Here is an 18,341-nt window from a genome sequence, read left to right on the forward strand (position 1 = left end):
TAAGCCTGCTTCCTTCTGACTCTGTACTTTGTCCTTTTCCAGCACAATTTTCTCCTCTCCCTTTTTCTTCACTTCATCTGTATTTCTCCTGAAGTTTTTCTTAGACAGTTCAGACAGAATAATCTTCATCCAGAAATGAGTTTAAACCAAACAAGTTTTTATTGACCGTTTTTAGCAGTTACTGGTTTTCAGAAAGCTGTTGGGACATCTCCAGTGAACATCCTTCTCAGTGGCATCTTGAAATTCCCATATATCTGTGGGTTGTTTTAAGAGTGGAAGAGTTGATTAGATCAATTATGAATGTGTACATAGTTTGTAAAGGAGGATCTGTTGTTACCTGTTCAGTGTTAGAAAGTACCTTCGCTGTTATAAGCCGTAAATGATACTGAATTAATAATGTGATGCTTTCATTCACGCATATGTTTGTTGTTATGGTCATAGTTGAATTTTTCACAAGTAATTACTGGATTAAGATGAGTATTGTGATCTGTAATTTTTCAAGATTGTGATGATTTAATGAAGGATTTTATATTAAAAAAAACCCTGCGTCCATACTGTTTAGATGATTGTCTTCAGGTTTGTATCCGTGTGTAAGGTGCGGTTTTGATGAGTCTCACAGTACTAGTCTTAGATGTTAAAGTTTTGTGACGCTTTTTAAAATGCAAGGCTGTTCAGATTAGTTAGGGGTCAGAAATGAAAATAAAACTTAATTATATGAGAAAAGTATGGTTCACACTCCCAGCAGTCATTCTTTGTCTACTCTTCAAACCGTAGCTCGTTTACAAGGCTGTTGTAGAATATAGATTGCTTTGCATAGGCCAACGTTTGTATAATGATAAATTATGGAGAAAGTAGTTCTGGAGGGTAGGAAACAGTAACTTGTACCTTACCATCCAAGCATTAATTAACTACTATATATTTTCATTTAAAATTAGAAACCTACAGCCCTTGCTAAAATTTTGGGAGTGTACCGAATTGGATACAAGAACTCTCAGAACAACACAGAGAAGAAGTTGGACCTCTTGGTTATGGAGAACCTCTTCTTTGGAAGAAAAATTGCACAGGTGAGTTTGTATTTGCAACTTGAAAATAAATCTAAGTAGTACATAATTTGTGAATATTTTTAACTGTTTCAATCAGTCAGAAAATTAACTTTGTGTGCTTGAAGAATCTTTATCTTTAAAAGTAATGTTATGATTCTACACCCCAGGAGTTTTTCAGGTTCATGTTGTTGCATGTCGTATTTACTGGGGCAGAACAGCATATGGAGTGAGCTGCCCCCATTTTTACTGCAGTGCTAAGAATCCTAGAAGCATGTACCATGCAGTCAGTTCACACATGAGCAGTGCAGTAGCATTAAATCTTAGAATTTCTGAAATAGCCATCTGTCTTTTCAGGTGTGTTGCTGATATCCACTCAGACCTCTGTCAACCCATTTGCTCCCTCTTCTTTCCTTCCCTGTTCTAAGGAATGCAGGAAGTATGATTGAATCTTGCTATAAACGTAATATATGGGACCCTCCTCTTCAGGGAAGGAGCACCCTTAACAGCCTAATTCCCTATGACTGCCATCCCTGTTTTAATTAAGAGAGATGACAGCTGGGAGGTGGGCATCAAATATTGGAGTAAGTGAGGGAATTTTTAGGGTGCATTGAGAAAGGAAGCCAAAAGTGGAGTGAGCATTATGTTACAAACATCACAGGCTAGAATGCCATCACCTCCCCCTCATCACTAGGCAGTCTGTAACCAGATTGCAGTCAAGAAAGCAAATCCCAGCTTCCAGTAGTGTATACCCTAGCTCCAAGCTGAATCCTTATCCCCCCCCAGGCTGAGTAACCCACTCTTTCCCAACCCATGCTTGGCTCCTTCCAATGTCTGAGCTGCAAATCATACTCTGGTCATGTGGGTCACAATCAGGCTTCCATCCCTGTATGCTGCTGCGTCGGACTCCTCACATCTAGTAAATTCTGAATAAATATAAGTAGTCATGCATATCATATTGAAGAATGGAACTGTGCAACATTTCCTTTCCTTCCTGCATTTTCACTGCTCCTGAACTTTGGACATAGGACTGACTGTTGTAATGAGTAATTGTGGCCAGTATGTAGCAGTCAGCTACTTCTAGTAGATGATGAAGATACTGAGTTTCTCATCTTTTCTTTTTACATCACATTTTGTTAAAATGTGACACAGGATGTATGTGTAGTGTGATATTTAATACGTGTGTGTGGGAGATCTGTATGTCATCAACCCCCTTTCTGCATTTTTATATAGAGTCAGGATGTTGTATCATCTGCTGCCATCTTTCTGGATTCAGTGCCAGTCTCCTACATTCTTTGATGGTCATGACCCACTGTAGCATGTCTTCTCTTGTAATCCATCTGTTTGAGGGATGTCCTTGTATGTTCATCATTCTCACTATGGAGTCGGCCTTTAGGCTATATGGGTTGTGTGTTGCCCAAGTCACAACAACCAGCCAGCTTCCAAAGGCTTTAACTCCCTCCCACACTTTCACTCTGACTGCTGATTGGTCAGCCCTGAGGAGGGGAAATCAGCAGTCAGAGTAAAATATTTTCAGTACTTTCTTGCTACCTTGTAATGAAACAGGTCAGAGGTGTCACAAGATCAGCAGCTGGCTCTTCATCTCCTTTTTCTGGCAGATAAGTCCTCTTTGTAGAATCTTTTCATACAGATTATTTAGATATTATTTACTATATTTAATTTATATATAAAATTTATTTTTTAATTTTATATTACTTTAATGGTTCTGACCCTTTAAGATACTTGGTATTTCTTTAATTTTGAAGTTGCCTGTCAAGGACCACTGTTATAAGCTTTGGCTAATTTGGAGGTTTGTTTTGTGAGGAACTGTACTAATTATATAAACATTTTTGTGTTTTAACAACATTTTTCTGTGGGGAAGTGTTTTATTTGGGTAGGAAATTATACAGGTGAAGTAGTGCTTGTGGTCAGTCTGTGTCAGCTTGCCTGCCATTATTTTCTGTCAGACTAATTTTATACTAAAGGGCTTCTGACAGGTATTTTGTGTGCTGCTTATGCATTACAGTGTTTTGGGGACAATTTATATGTATGAAAGTGTGCTGTTTATGCAAACTATTTGACAACTTATCTTCCGACTGACTCACTCCAGCATTTTTGACTGCATATGAAGCATCGTCTATGATGACTACTTACACCACTTCTGTTGGTCTAACTTCTGTTGTTCATAGAAAGAAAAAAAAACTTTAACTAGAGAGCCATTGCCATCTCTGCAGGCTTAGTCTTCACCATAACCAATGTTGGATGACTCTGTAGTGGCCAACAGTCATTCCTTAGACCAGTCGCTTATCTATCTGGCTTCCTCTGATGTAGTCCTTTCAGCTACCTTGGACTGGTGGGTCACCCACATCCTCTTCAGCTGTTGTAGTGTCTGAGTCTGGCATTAGAGAACCATCTGTACTGGGGCATGGAGATATACTTGAGGGATGCTGCTGTACTTGCTCAAGGGAAGAGACCTATTGATGGGGCAGAAATTCTTTCTCCAAGTCCGTCACTGAAAATATCTTTAACGAAAAAAAACAGAAGGTTAAGCATTGTTCATTTGAAGATGTGGTATCTTTAAGAAAAGATGATTTTCTTACCTTAACCAAAAATTGTTTAACTGTCAGACTCCTACAGGTAAATTGGGTCAGTTAAACTATTCCTGAGGAAAACATGTCAGATAATTCTAACATAGACAGAGAAAGGACTTCTTCTGCAGATTTCAGACTTCTTCTGTGGATTCATAAGTCCAAAACTCTGATGTGAGGAAAGCTGGTCCTCACAACTTCCTCTGGAGTTTTCTTTTTCTCTGTCAGGATGAATTAGGTGTTTTTATGAGGACAAATATATGTTTCCCCTGAACGAAGGAGATGATGTACATTATAAGTGGAATGTGCCTCATTCTGTACTTATTCCTCCTTTAGTGCCAGCCTTAGCAGATGTATATAATGCTGCCTGAAACAACCCTAATTCACAAACTTCAGTCACCAAAAAAGGAGGTGGACTTTATCAAGTTTCTCAAACTAACAAGCACTTGTTTTCTCACCTTAGGTCAGACCCTGCAGCTATATCAGTATCTATGCCAGCAGGGAACAGACTCCTGATGACAATCACCTTTCCCCAGTGGACTAGTAGGGGACGATTTTGGACAGTCTTGGTAAGAGAATTCTTCCACTTTTGGGTTTAGAATTCTAAACTGTCAGACCCTTATGTGGAAGTTTGTGCTTTGTGTGTGAACAGTTTGAGAGATCTAGCTAAAAGTCTTCCCGCTGATTGCTGTGCCTATCTCAGTTCTATTGTTTTTAACATTTCCCAAGTATCTAAACATGCCTTAATGAGTGTGTATGATTGTACAGATACTGTGTCTAGGTTCTCTTTTCTGCTGCTGGTTTGGTGGGGGTATGCCTGTGTATGAAATCAAAAGTTTTCAGATGAGGTTAAGTCTGAAACTTTAAATTCAGCTTTAGATGAGGAAGTTCTATTAAGCCCTCTTGCCCACAAGTCCTCAAACAATTTGATGAGAAAGGGAAATTAATTCTGGTAGTTTCTAAGATTTTTCAGACCCTCCCTTACAATATCTCCCAGATCCTCTTTTACGTCTAAGAAACAAAACATGCAGTTCCTACCTTCTCAGGCCAAACAGAGAAACAAAATGGCAAGAAAGGGGCAGTGAGAAACAATGATCCTTTCCAAAAAAGGAACAGTGTACAACTTCAGAATGACTATGCCAGCTCCACACCTGTCTTGCCCTGCTCTAGTCTCTCAAAACCTGTTCTATCAACTGGCTCTGTACATTTCCCTTTGGAAATAGATTGTAACAGATTTTTGGGTTTGAAAGGTAGCTCAGTATGAATAATATTTTGGCACTGGATACAAAAACCTGCTTTCAGGGAATCCCCCCCCCCCCCCCCCACCAGCCAAACCAGACAATTATTTCCTCAGGTTTTTCAGCGCTTGCTTACCCTAGGAGTCATAGAAGCAGTGCCATTAAATGAAAGGGGCAAAAGCTTTTATTCCACAATGATTCAGGAACCAAAGAAAGAGTCTTCTTGGAGACTAGTTCTAGATCTATCTTTAAATCTGTTTCTGGAAATTCCAAAATTCAGTATCCTCGTACCAAACCACCTCTATTTCCCCTTAATTACAGTTTATTTATTTCTCTTTACAGCTTGCTCCCTCGGGTGCTACCTCTACCTGCTTTTTGTACAGGAATTCCCTCCCATCTGAGTGAAGACATTCTTGGATAAGCTGCTCCCAGGCTCAATCAACTCCAACCTAACTAAAGGGCTTAGTTTCCCTCCTACGAAGGAACATCAGTGTATGTAGCTATATTGAACATTTCTGTTGGCAATTTATAATCTTGCCCAGCATTCTACCTTGGTGTGCATGATAGCAGCCTGCCGCAGTCTGCTGCCCCCCCCCTCCCAGGTTTACATGCTACTCCATGTCCACTTCCTTTGTAAACTTCTTAGATTAATTTTGACATAGCTGTAAATTCCTTTTAATTTATGGTGCTACCTTCCTCCTTCACCACTTGGTGACAGCATACACCCTGGAAAGTCTTGCAAAACACCTTTACACAGCCCTACAAAGTATACGCTGTTTACTTTTCTCTCTTTTCCTCACTTGAGAGTCTGTGGAATTAACTTTCACTTCTCAAGGCTTGATCTGATGAACTATAGTATTCTTTAACATTTTTTCTCTAGTCCAATCACTACAAAAATATAACCCTCTCCCTGCCTTTACCTATAGTCCAACTTCTGTTCACTGATTGTTTTCTCTGGGCCATCTCTTCTCTTGGCTCTACCTACTCTGTTCGCCCTGCGGGCTCACTCCGCTCCCCTACCCTACCCCCAATTCCCACACACCCCCAGTGCTCCTACACTTATCCTAGCCAAAAGTCTCCTCCCCTTCATCTCTCCCAATCCACTCACATCTCCTCACTATCCTCTCCCCTCTCATCCTCCAATACTTTCTCACCCCCTCCCCATCCCAAACCTTATAGCACTTTACTCACTTCTAAACACCTCTCTCTTACACTCTCATAGTTCCCCCTACATCCAACTACTTCTTCAGTACCCTCCACCCAACTATTCATTTATACCTACACCATACCATGCCTTCTCAAACCCTTCTCATCCCTTCCCTCTGCCTATTACTTCTAATTCCTCTATACCATGCTACCTCTTATGAACTACCCCCTTCTTTCCTATCCCCTCTTCACCCTACCATCACTCTAAACACTCATTATCACTCTACCATATCTCACTTTCACACTATATCACCCTCCCTAGTTCAACTAAACCCACTTCTCTGCTTCAAACTAAAACTTCTACCCTCCTTAATGAAACGTCATATTCCTAAAGCATTATTATACCTCCCACAAAACACTAGGAGTAAACCCAAACTCCTGCTCTCATTCCCCTTTAACTGCCTATGCCTAGCAGGTGACATACATCCCAACCCAGGACCTAGAACCAGCAACAGTCCAACTCCCCCTATTACCACCCGTATTACCAACCCTAAATATCTCAAACTCCTGACCATCAATGCCCAGAGTCTAAAAAACAAAATAGCCCACTTCCACGCTTGGCTATACCATACCCTACCTGATATAGTAGCTGTCTCTGAGAAATGACTAAAACCTAGTATTTCTGACTCTGAAATCCATCCCCCTGGGTTTCAAGCTCTTAGACATGACTGCCTAAAAAAGAAGGGAGGAGGAGTGGCCTTAATCTACTCTTGCCTACTCTCCATCATTCCCTACCAAAATCATATTCCTCAGTTCAACAACGCTGAACTAATCATAGGAATTCTCCAACTAAATAACCATAAAAGCACATGTGTCATAGCCCTCTATATTCTCCCTGGAAACAATACAAGTATACTTGAGGAAATCCTTCTGTGGACCTCAACCAATGTTAAGTGTGAGACTTGCATCCTAGAAGATGTAAATATTGACTGGAACAAAATTGATGCAATAATCCCACCATCTCAATTAACCTATATCATTTCAGTCAACTTACAAATACCATTACCAGACCTAATAAAAACAACCCCCAGGCTCCATACTTGACTGGGTCCTAATCTTTCACCCTAATAAAATCTCCCATAAGGGTACCTTACCAGACTCCATTAGTGACCACTTGCCAGCCTTCGTCCTTAGAGCAATTCCCTCCTCTCCTCACCAACATCAATATATTTGCATATAAAACGTCACAAACTTTAACCCCACAACTTTCTCCAATTCTCTCAAACTAATAAATTGGGACGGTCTAAAAACTCTTCCTCTAGACCAGGCCGTTGAACATTTCAACTCAACCTTCTTAGCCCCCCCAGAACAAAACATATAAAAAACAACTCAGCCCCTTGGCTTACTAAAAACACCAAAATACATATGAAACAGAGGGACAAAACCTGGAAACCTTACCATCGCTATAAGAACCCAGACGCCCTTCTTAAATATAAACAACTCTGTAACCTAGCCAAAAAACATATTATACAGGATAAAATCATTGTACTATACCAAACTTCAGTCTAATCATTCCAAAATTCCCAAACAATTCTGGAAGTCAATCAACTCTCTTCTCAACCCTGGTACCAAAAACAGTCCTTGCCCTGACACTAGCAAGTCTGACCCAGATATAGCCACGCTATTCAACTCCTTAACTCCATAGCTGAACTCACCAAGTCCTTCCCAAACATCTCCTCCCCCTCCTCAAACCCTCTCCTCCACCATCCATTCCTTTCTCATCTCCCATCTTACACCTCAAACCCATTTCCACCTCATATATAACTAAACTCCTCTCTAAGCTTAAGCCAGGCTCCAGTGCCCCTGACAACATCCCCTCACTCTTTCTAAAACTTGCAGCAGATGGCATCGACATCCCCATTAGCATTCTCATTAACAGATCCATACAGGAATCTTATGTTCCTAACCTGTAGTGTGCAGCCTTCATCCTACCCCTCCACAAAGGAGGCAAAAATAATAGTGTCTCCAACTTCGGCCCATAGCCATTCTCTCACCTATTTCAAAAATACTTGAGAATTTCATCCACCTCCAACTCATGCCATTCCTTACAAATAACCAACTCCTCACCCCAACTCAACACGGATTTTGTTCGGGCCATAGCACAATAACTGCTCTCCTCTCTTTCCTAGGCATAGTAAACCATGCCCGTGACTCTGGAGAACTTGTATCCACAGTCCTCTTTGACCTGTCCAAGGCTTTTGATACTGTCTCCCATTCCCATCTCCTAAACCACCTTGCTAATCTTAATCTCTCACAATACCCTTGCCTGGTTCAGCAGCTACCTCTCTGACCGATCTCAGGCCGTAAAATGGAAAACTGGTTCCTCCCATCCCCAACCGGTGTCCCCCAAGGATTTATACTCGGCCCAATGCTATTTAATATCTTTATTAATGACTTCCACATAGCTATTCCTAACACCTAAGTGTCATGTTTAATCATACCCTCACCTCAGGCTTCATGCCCACTGAGTGGCGCACAGCTACAGTTATCCCACTCCACCTTGGATCCTGGGAACTACCGCCCCATCAGTCTGACTAGCCTGATCTGCAAGGCCATGGAACGTATTATCATAGAACTTATAAACAAAGACATTAGCAACCTTAAAACACTGGACCCCACCCAGTTTGGGTTCGTGAAGGGCCGATCTTGTCTCCTGAACCTTATTGACTTCTTTGAATCAGTCTCCAGAGCCGTGGACGAGGGTAAGGCAGTCCACACAGCCTATCTGGACCTCGCCAAGGCCTTTGACATCATCCCCACAATAGAATGATAGATAAACTTAGTAAGCTGGACATTAATCCCTACGTCACTCGATGGGTTGCCACCTGGCTTACTGACAGATCCCACACTGTAAAAGTAGCTGACTCCAAATCCAGCTCCAGACAAGTGACAAGTGGAGTACCTCAGGGTTCAGTCCTGGGACCCCTCTTGTTTGGCATCTACTTCTCTGAAGTACAGGCAAACACTAAGGGACTCTGGCTAACAAAGTTCACAGATTACTGCATACTGGGAGCCATTATTGAATCCCCAAATGATGTGGATACTCTACAAAACGGCCTTACAGAAACAGATGCATGGTGCCAGAACCATGGGCTCAATGCCAAGAAATGTATAATTATCCCCTTTGGGGAAAAAGCATGTACCTGTGAATTATCACATAGGTGGCAGTACACTAAACACCAAAAGTGTGATAAGAGACTTAGGGACACAGGTGGACAGTGGGTCTCACCTTCAATAACCACATTGCCACAACAGTCAGGAAATCCTACTATGTGGCACACCTCATCACCAAGGGCTTTTCATCCAGAAAAAAGGAGGTCATTGTCCCACTGTACTCATTCCTCATTAGACCCATTATAGAATACAACACCCCATTTGGTATGTACCTCTCAAGACATCTGCAACAACTGGAAAGGCGCAGAAATACCTCACTAAAAGCATCACAGGCCTAAAGCAGATGCCCTATGCTGACCGCCTTAAAAAACTCCAGCTATACTCTGTCACATATCATCTACTCCAAGGCAATCTCTGCTTAACATACAAGGCCATGTCAAACCCAGAGCTGTTGGACATGCTACACATAAAGAAATCCCAATCCCTCAGAGCCACATGCTCCAGGGATCTAAATCTTGTCATCACAATAAACAAAACATGCAGGAGGGATAGGTTCCTGACCCAGAGACTCCCCAGACTATGGAATAGACTGCCCATACATGTCAAGCAGAGCGCCTCTTTGGCCCTCTTCAAAAGGAACCTTGATGATTGGATGGGAGAAAGGAAATTCACCCCGGGGATCACGTCAGTCGTACTGCTAGACAGGGGTCCAGGGAAGCAAATAGTGTGGGAAGAACTAGCCAGGGAATTGTTATGGCTAGGCTTGTATAGGCCCTAGGGCCGATAGCCTAGTACCAACCTATGAACCAATATGCAGATGACTCAACTCTAGTCTGCTCTGCTTCTAACCTCCAAGTACTCCAAACAAAAACCCAAACTGCTTTTTCCACCACTGAGAACTGGATGCTTCAAAATCACCTCTCTCTAAATGCCAACAAATCTAAAATTCTACTATTCTCTCCCTCTAAATCTCACCCTGTTGACAAAACCTCCTTCAACATTATATCAGCCATGCCAACTCCACTATTGAAGTTGTTCCTTTTGCTAAACTTCTTGTGGTCACTATTGATGAACATCTCAAATTTGACACCCATATTCAGCTAAACATTAAGAAAACACATCAGAAACTTGGCATGTTGTACAGGAACTCCCATTTTCTATCCCCTTCCACAAGACAGACCCTCGCCACTACCTACTTACTACCATGTCTGATATATGGTGCCCCTCTACTAATCAATCTATCTTCCTCTATCTCCTCTAAACTAGAATCCTGTTACAACAAAATCTCAAAGTTTGCCACCAAGTCCCAAGTACTCTACCCACCACTGCATACCTCTCCACCTACTGCATTGGCTAGAACTTCCCAACTACCTGGACTACCCTCCAAATCACTACAGCCCACAAATTCATTTTTAAACCCACTAAGTGCCCTGCACTAACTAATATCTTACCACTATATACCCATCACAGAACTCCAAGATCTGCTCAACAGAATCTCATTTCTGTATACAAACCAAACCGTCCCTCAGGCCAGTTTCTCCTATCCTTTTCCTTAGCCAAAAAAATGGAACTTTCTTCCTCCCTGTCTAAGAATTTCTCAAAACGTTGATCACTTAAAAACTCAGCTCCATTCCTACCTCTCCAATAACAGGAAATGCACTTGCACTCTACCTACCTAATCCTGCCTAATACATGAATACATACATAAACTACCTTCCACCTTACCCAATAGGAGTTCAATCATATTTACTGTTTTCTTACAAATGTTTCTTTCATAGCATTCTCAGAAGATTTAAAACCTCAGTATAATGGTGACTCTGTATTTTCGTCCTCTAATTGTATTTAGATGTAAATATGCACTGTATACCATACTATGTTGATATTCTACTGTGCTTATGTTTTACTACATAATTTTTACTAATCGTTTAATTGTTACTATGCCTGCTATGTTTTGTGGAGCTTTTCTCCCCGGGCCTCCACTGAAAACAGGCTCCTTGAGCCCAGTGACCTTCCCGGTCATCAAACTGAAAATAAAATAAATAAATAAAAAATAAATATTGACTCTTTGAAGTCTGTTAACCTCTTATTCCTCAGAGGAAACTTTAGTAACATTGGACTTAAAATATGCATACCATCACATTCCCATAGTCAAAGGCTTTAGGAAACTTCTTACATTGTCTGTGTCCGGGACAAACTGTCAGTTCTCAGCATTTCCCTTTGGGTTATATACTGCTCCAAGGGTATTTACAAAGTGTCTAGCTTCTGTCGTAGCTCATTGCAGACTTAATGGCATTCACATTTTTTCTCATGTAGATGACTTGCTTATCTCTGCAGAGTCTTCTCTCAGGTATCAACAGGTCTCAAGAATCTTTAACATGGCTTTCATGTCCTCTGACCAATTTGGGTTTCAAGATATACTTTCAGGAATTCTTTTTGACCCTCATCATACAGTATTGCCTTTCTAGAATGTCTTATAAACACTCTGCAGAAAAAGGTATTTTTGATGCAAGAGAAGGTAGATTTTCTTTTTAACTGAAAACCTTCATACTTCAGTCAGAGAGTTTCTCAGGATTCTAGGGTCTGTGGCATCTACGATTCTCATGACTCCTCTTGCCAGGTTACTTTCTTTTTTAATTTCTCCAAGTCTTTTGGGTTTGTAATTCCATGATTGGAATGGACCCCATTCCTAAGTCAAAGTACAATTAAAGTTTATGAAATTGGTATTGTTTCAATCTTTGATGTTAGCCAGAAGTGCTCTTCTCGCCACCCGCAATGTACCCACTAATGATGACTCCTGCAATTCGTATGGAATTACATGTATTGGTAACATATCCAAGTATGATTGTAAATTCTTTTTTACAAGACCTGTTGCCCCTACTAGTACTGGAACGGTCTGGGTATCCTTCCACATTGCCCTCATTTCCACCTACAAATCCTGGTATTTTATGACTTTGTGTCTCTCTGTACGTATGACATTGTAGTCACTGTGTGTGTAATAATTTCAGTAATCAATGCTACTTTTCTCTTCATTTCATGGACTACTATATCTGATTTTCATGCTTCTATTTTTTGAACTCTTGGCAGTGGAAAATCCCATGCATTATATACTTATTCATTTTCTGTGATGCCTTGTGGCTCATGTTTCCAATGTTTTTCAGCCACTTCAGTACCATAATGTTTGCACAATCCCCAGTGCAACAGTCTTGCCACATTATTATGCCTTTCAGTATACGCTCCTTCTGGCATGAATATATCACAACCAGCAACAAGGTGTGCAACTGTTTCCAATTCTGTTTTTACAAAACCTACATTTGTCTGTTTCTCCCACATGTTCAATGGACTTTATAAACCAATGTGTACATAGGCCACTATCTTGGGCTGCCAATATTAATCTTTCAACTTTTGGTTTGAATTTGCCTCTCCTTAATCATTCCTGCATTCGATCCTGATTGGCATGAGGTTTTTCCAGGAGTTTTCTATACTTGCAACTATATTTAAGCATTTTCCACATTTCTTGCCTTCTCATCTCATCCTTCACCTTATATTCTTTTGCTTTTTGGTACATTCAGTTGCTGCCTGATTTTTATCTACTTCTGGTTTGATTTCCATTCCCACTTGACACCAATATGCTTCTGCTAGACTTAGAAGGGAAGTCAGGTTAGATTTATTATCCTCATGTTTCAAAACTTTCACTATGTTTGGGTATTGTGAGGTCAAAAGATATGTATGCAGTCCCACGATTGCAGATCTATACATGTAATTACTTTCAAGGAGGCCTATACCTCCTTCGGAATGGGGGGATATATAATCTTGGTATCCACTGATTTTTATAAATTATTTGATGAGGATGAAGCACCCCTCTTATTTTCCTGTCTAATCTATCTAACATGTTTTGGGGCCAGTCAATCACTCCAAAACTGTAAGTTAGGACAGGAAGAGCAAATTGGTTTATAGTTTGAATTTTGTTCCGTGCTGTCAATGCCGTGTTCAGGATTAATTTAAGTCTTCTAAAATATTAATTTCTAATATATTAATATAAATTTACTAAGTTTTACTCACATTTGTTGATGTTTTATCATTGATCCTTCATTTCCCAAGTATTTATATACTTCCTCTTGCTCAAGTTGTTTTATATCACATTGATGTCCCAAAACAATGTTTTCTTGGAGCTGCAGCTTTCCTGCTTTAAAGGTCGCATCTGATGTTGTTAATCTTCTTTCCATTCATCACTGATGAGTTTGGTTCCGAGCCCTCGGAACAGACTCTGCCTCATACCAAGCTCACGCCAGCCAAAAACTCTCGAGCTAAGTTTCTACCCACAATGCCCTTCTCCCTGTTACCTTAGATTGAGTTTGCCCATGTTATACAAGTAAAGCAGAGGCCATTTCTGCGCAAATGCCCTAAGACACCACTTGGACCCATCTTTTGGTGCAACCTCCCTGTGTGATTCGTCAAAGTTTCAGTCAGCACACTTTGAACGAGCACAAGAATAAGCTGATCCTGAAGGGCTTACTTAAGTCGCCCTTTTCAGAGGCCCTTTCTGCGATGGAGTTCTCACCCCCTCCAATTAAGGATAAGAAAAAGTCCCATTCGGTTCCCTCTTCACCATCTGGTGACCAGGGTAAATGTGTGAAACCTAAAGTGCCAAAACTATCTTCGTAGCATAAGTCTGCCTTGTCGGCACCGACCTCTTCTGCTCCAGCTACGACTGTTACCTTGTCGGCGCCAGCTTCAGCTCCGATACTGTCTTCGGCACCAACTATCAACCTCACTACGATTACTATGACTTCGGCATCGGGTGCCGCTTCGGCGCTGTGCACGCCTTTGATAACTATATCGGCAGTTATGATTGAACCTTCCATGTCAGTTCAGAGTGCCCCTTCTGCGTCGAGCTCTTTTATGGCCCCAATAAGTACGACTTTGACCCCAGTGCTTCCGGTCTCCAAAATTTGAGACTTCCATGCTGGTAGATTCCACACCATCGACCCGATACTCCCCTTCCATTGACCTATTTCTAGGGCAGGTGTACAGTCTGTTCATAGAACTACCTGACTCCCTGTCAGGAGTATCCACTAGATCCACCAGGAGCTTTTTAGAACTTGATGTAGTGCGTCTTGTGGACCAGCTGTTGACAGCCAGGGGGATACCTACTCCTTCCAGGAACCATCCTTCTGCCGGACTTGGGTTGACTTCTCCACGGATTCCAGCCTGTTCTCCTCCTTTGACCATACCAGTTCAAAAGCCCTCTGCTTTGACATCTTTTTTGGAACTCCCCCCCCCTGTCTCGGTGCCTGTAGTGGACCTCACAAGGGCTCCCGGACTGTCCATTTGGGCCTTGGTTCCCACCGAACCAGTCCTTCCTCTACCCAGTGAGTGGGCTGCAGGCTTCTCCATTCGTAGCATGGTTCCAAGTGTTTCTTTGGCTCCATCCTCGGTGCCGGGAGTCCTGTCTGCACCGATCCTGCTTGAGGCTCCATCCTCGGGAGCAGGTTCGATGGAGCAGGGTGTGACCCCGGTTCTGAAGTTGTCCTTCTCTGTTCCAGGCTCCCATCCCTCTTCAGGCGGACCTGCTTTCTGTGCTGTGGAGAGGGCACTTGCTTCTGGAAGCATTCTGCTGACGTCTGATCCCCAGACTTCTCCCCCGAGGTACAGCTGTCACAGACCACCTCCCCGGGACACCGGGCAGGAAAGCAGCAGGACCCCCCCCCCCCGTTGCAGGGTGCCCTCTCTTCCGAGTCCTCCTCAGAAGTCCCCACTGAGGAGCCACCACAGAAGAGATCGTGCAAGAGGAAGCATGTAGACTCGCCTGAGGAGTCTTTAACAGAAGATATGGATTTTGATGACGGTGAAGTGTCCCCACGGTCACCCCCTGAGGATGTTTCCTTAAGAGACATCCTTGAAATTTTGAAACAGAGGGGTGACTGGAAGCCCGCTAATCCTTTTCCCGAGGAGTCCATGTTTCTGCAGGCTTTCCGTGCCTGGCCATCTACCTCTTGGGTGACCCCGCCTGCAGACGAGCTAGTTCAGCTCGTGGTGCAAATCACTTGGAAGAATCCTGATTCGTTTGAGACGATCCCTCAGAGACCTGACAAGATACTCTCTCCACCTGAGGATAACTCACATTGGTCCAGAGGTTTACCATTCAGTGCTATGGCGGTGTCATCCACGAAAAAAGATCTCTGAGAGTCCTACTGTTCACCCACCCAACAGAGAGTCCTGGGCCATGGACAGATTATGGAAGCGAGTCTTTGCTTCAGCGACCTTTGTCATACGTTCCCTGAACTACTTGGCACATTTTACGAGGCTCCAAAGAGACTTTATCTCAGAACTCTCTGGAACTCTCGCAGGGCAGGTGTCTGACTAGGTGAGGGATAAAGTTGCCATGCAGCTCGCAACCCTGGAGTCTATCTCCAGTTCGTCCATGAGGTTGCTCTCACACGCAACTGAAGGGGTGGCTAGAGATGCGGGTTCAGGCATAGTTATGAGACGCCATGCCTGGATACACCTTTGTGACCTTGCGGACCCTTTCAAGCCTTCCTTCCTGAATGCTCCCATCATAGCATCATCCCTTTTTGGCCCCAAGGTGAAGGACACTCTGGCCAGGTGTCTGCCATAGGTCTATGTTTTTCCATTCCTCAGTGTTTCTTTTCCAGCAACCAGAGGAGTGGCAAAATGTGGCAGAAAAATTCTCAAGGTCCTTGCCATGCCACGTGTGATGGTGATACCCCCAAGGGAAGAGGGGGTAACAATTCTGGAAGATGCCCCTACCGAGGCAGAGGGGGTCCACATAATCAGGGTCCCAGGGATTCTTTCTCTGGGCAGCCTTATCAGTGCTCCTGAAGAGTGGCCCGATTGCTTTCCTGTGAAAGCAGTGTGGGGTCATTTCTGTCTGCACCAAGCTGTCTAGCATTCAATAACCACTGATCGTTGGGTGCAGAAGATCATAACCAGAGGTTACACCATTCCCCTCATCGTTTACCCAAAGCTCCCAGCAAACCTTCCCGACATTCCACCCAGTCAAAGGGAAGAAGCAGCTACAGAAATAAACAAGCTGTATCAAAAAAGAGTCATCCAATTAGTCCCACCAGACCAATGTGTGCATCTTCTGGTAACAGCCCTGCAATACACCCTTTCTCTGGCGAAACTTTTGGGGATAACTGTAAACTGGGAGAAATCCAATCTTGCTCCAGTCTAGAAGGTAGAATTTATCGGAGCAGTCTTCGACACTCGCTCTTGTCTGGTGTCACTCCCACCTCACAGACTACAGAGATTGAGGCTTCAGCTGTGGGTGATACTTTATCAAAGCAAAGTCTTAGCGAGAGAAGTTCTTCAGGTTCTAGGATCCATGGCAGCTTCCATACCAATATTGGCTTTTGCGAAGCTGCATATGCGAATACTTCAGTGACTTCTTTTTCTTTCAGTGGTTTCCAAATTACCACACTCTGTTTTCAGATTCTGATAACCAATTCTTGCAAGCAGGACCTTCTTTGATGGATGAGGCCAGACGCAGAACTTTTGAGCCATCCATTCCAGCCCCCTCAGCCCAAAGTCATTGTGAATATGGATGCTTTCCTGATAGGGTGGAGAGGCCTTTTCCAGGGAAAGACAGTCCAGGGCAAATGGTTCACGTTGGAGGCCAACCTGCATATCAATGTTCTAGAACTGAGAGCGGTGCTGTTAGCATTGCTAGCATTTCAACCTGTTTTTTCTTCTGGAACGATTGCAATTCAGTCAGACAATATGTTTGTAGTCTGGTATATCAACAAGCAAGGAGAAACCAAGTCCTACCCCCTGTGTTGAGAGGCCATGAGAGTTTGGCAGTGAGCGATAGCTTCCGACCACTTTCTTAGAGCAACGCATATCCTGGGGATTTCCAGCGTGATTGCAGACAAGTTGAGCAGATGTTTTCTCTGCCTAACAAGTGGTCTTTCATTCCCGAAGTAGTTGCAGAAATCTTCAGCCATTGGGATTAGCCTTGCAACCTATTTGGCTCCCCATCAAACAACAAATGCAGCAGCTGTTTTGCCCTATGCCCTCCAAAGGAAGAGTCCCTGAGGGACATTCTAATTCACGATTGGCCCACAGGCCTGCTGTATGCCTATCCCCCCATTTCTCTGATTCCCCAATTCATAAAGAAAGCCATTTGGTTGAAATGCAAAGTGATGCTCATAGCTCCCTTTTGGCGTCGGCAAGTATGGTTCCACTTCCTTTGGCCTCATCTGTTATATCGACCGTGGATTCTGGATTCTCTTCCAGACCTAATTTCTCACCCACAAGGGTCGAGTCATCCGAACCTATCCAGTCTCAAGCTGACAGCTTGGTTTCCCCACTTCCATTAGTCGCCAGGCAGGATGATCTCACCTCACCTGTTTGTGACATTATTCTGGCCTCTCATAAAGCATCCACCAGAGGAGTATATCTGGACAAATGAAAAAGATTCTCTATTTGGTCAAAGGAAAAGATGCTAGATCTGTATTCGGCTCCAATCACAACGGTTTTACAATATCTGTCTGAGTTTTTTGAAGATGGAGCCCTGCCTCTACCATACGAATACATCTAGTGGCTATTTCAAACTATCATAATAGATTAGATGGTACTCCCGTCATATCACTGTGTTTATGTAAACCTTTTCTCAAAGGAGTTTCTCACATAAGGCCTCCAATCAGACAGCCTATAGAGCCATGGGACCTCATGTTAGTTTTCCAGTCTTTGACTCAACCTCCTTTTGAGCCCACAGTGAAGTGTGACCTCAAATTCTTGTCATGGAAATCCCTCTTTCCTTTAGCCATCACGTCAGCCAGACGAATTTCTGAGCTTCAGGCATTGTGCACAAGAGACTCTATCTAATCTTCCACAAGGACAGAGTATCACTCCAGACAAATCCATCTTTCCTCCCCAAAGTTATTTCTGACTTTTCCATCAATCAGACTATTAACATACCAGTATTTTTCCCAAATTCTTCTAATAAAGGGGGATACTGTCTACATTCCTTGGATGTGCACAGACAATTGAGATTTTATTTAGATAGGACCAAAGCAATTCATAAGACTGACCAACTTTTCATTGCGTTTTCTGGGCCTAGAATGGGAAATTCTGGCTCCAAGGTCACTTTATCACAATAGCTAAGGGACTGCATACATTTCATTTATTCATTT

At 42.8% G+C, this 18,341-nt stretch overlaps 1 protein-coding gene across 1 annotated transcript in view; it reads left to right on the forward strand.

Annotated features, from left to right (window-relative positions):
* Window positions 1-18,341, forward strand: part of PIKFYVE (phosphoinositide kinase, FYVE-type zinc finger containing) — a 3,858,188-nt gene that overhangs the window by 3,698,598 nt on the left and 141,249 nt on the right. The window contains 1 exon segment of the mRNA XM_044075403.1: window positions 936-1,064. Coding sequence (XP_043931338.1) covers window positions 936-1,064 — 129 coding nt within the window.

Source organism: Protopterus annectens, chromosome 6.part1 (assembly GCF_019279795.1).
Source record: "Protopterus annectens isolate FY-2018-M chromosome 6.part1, PAN1.0, whole genome shotgun sequence".
Classification (NCBI taxonomy): Eukaryota; Metazoa; Chordata; order Ceratodontiformes; family Protopteridae; genus Protopterus; species Protopterus annectens.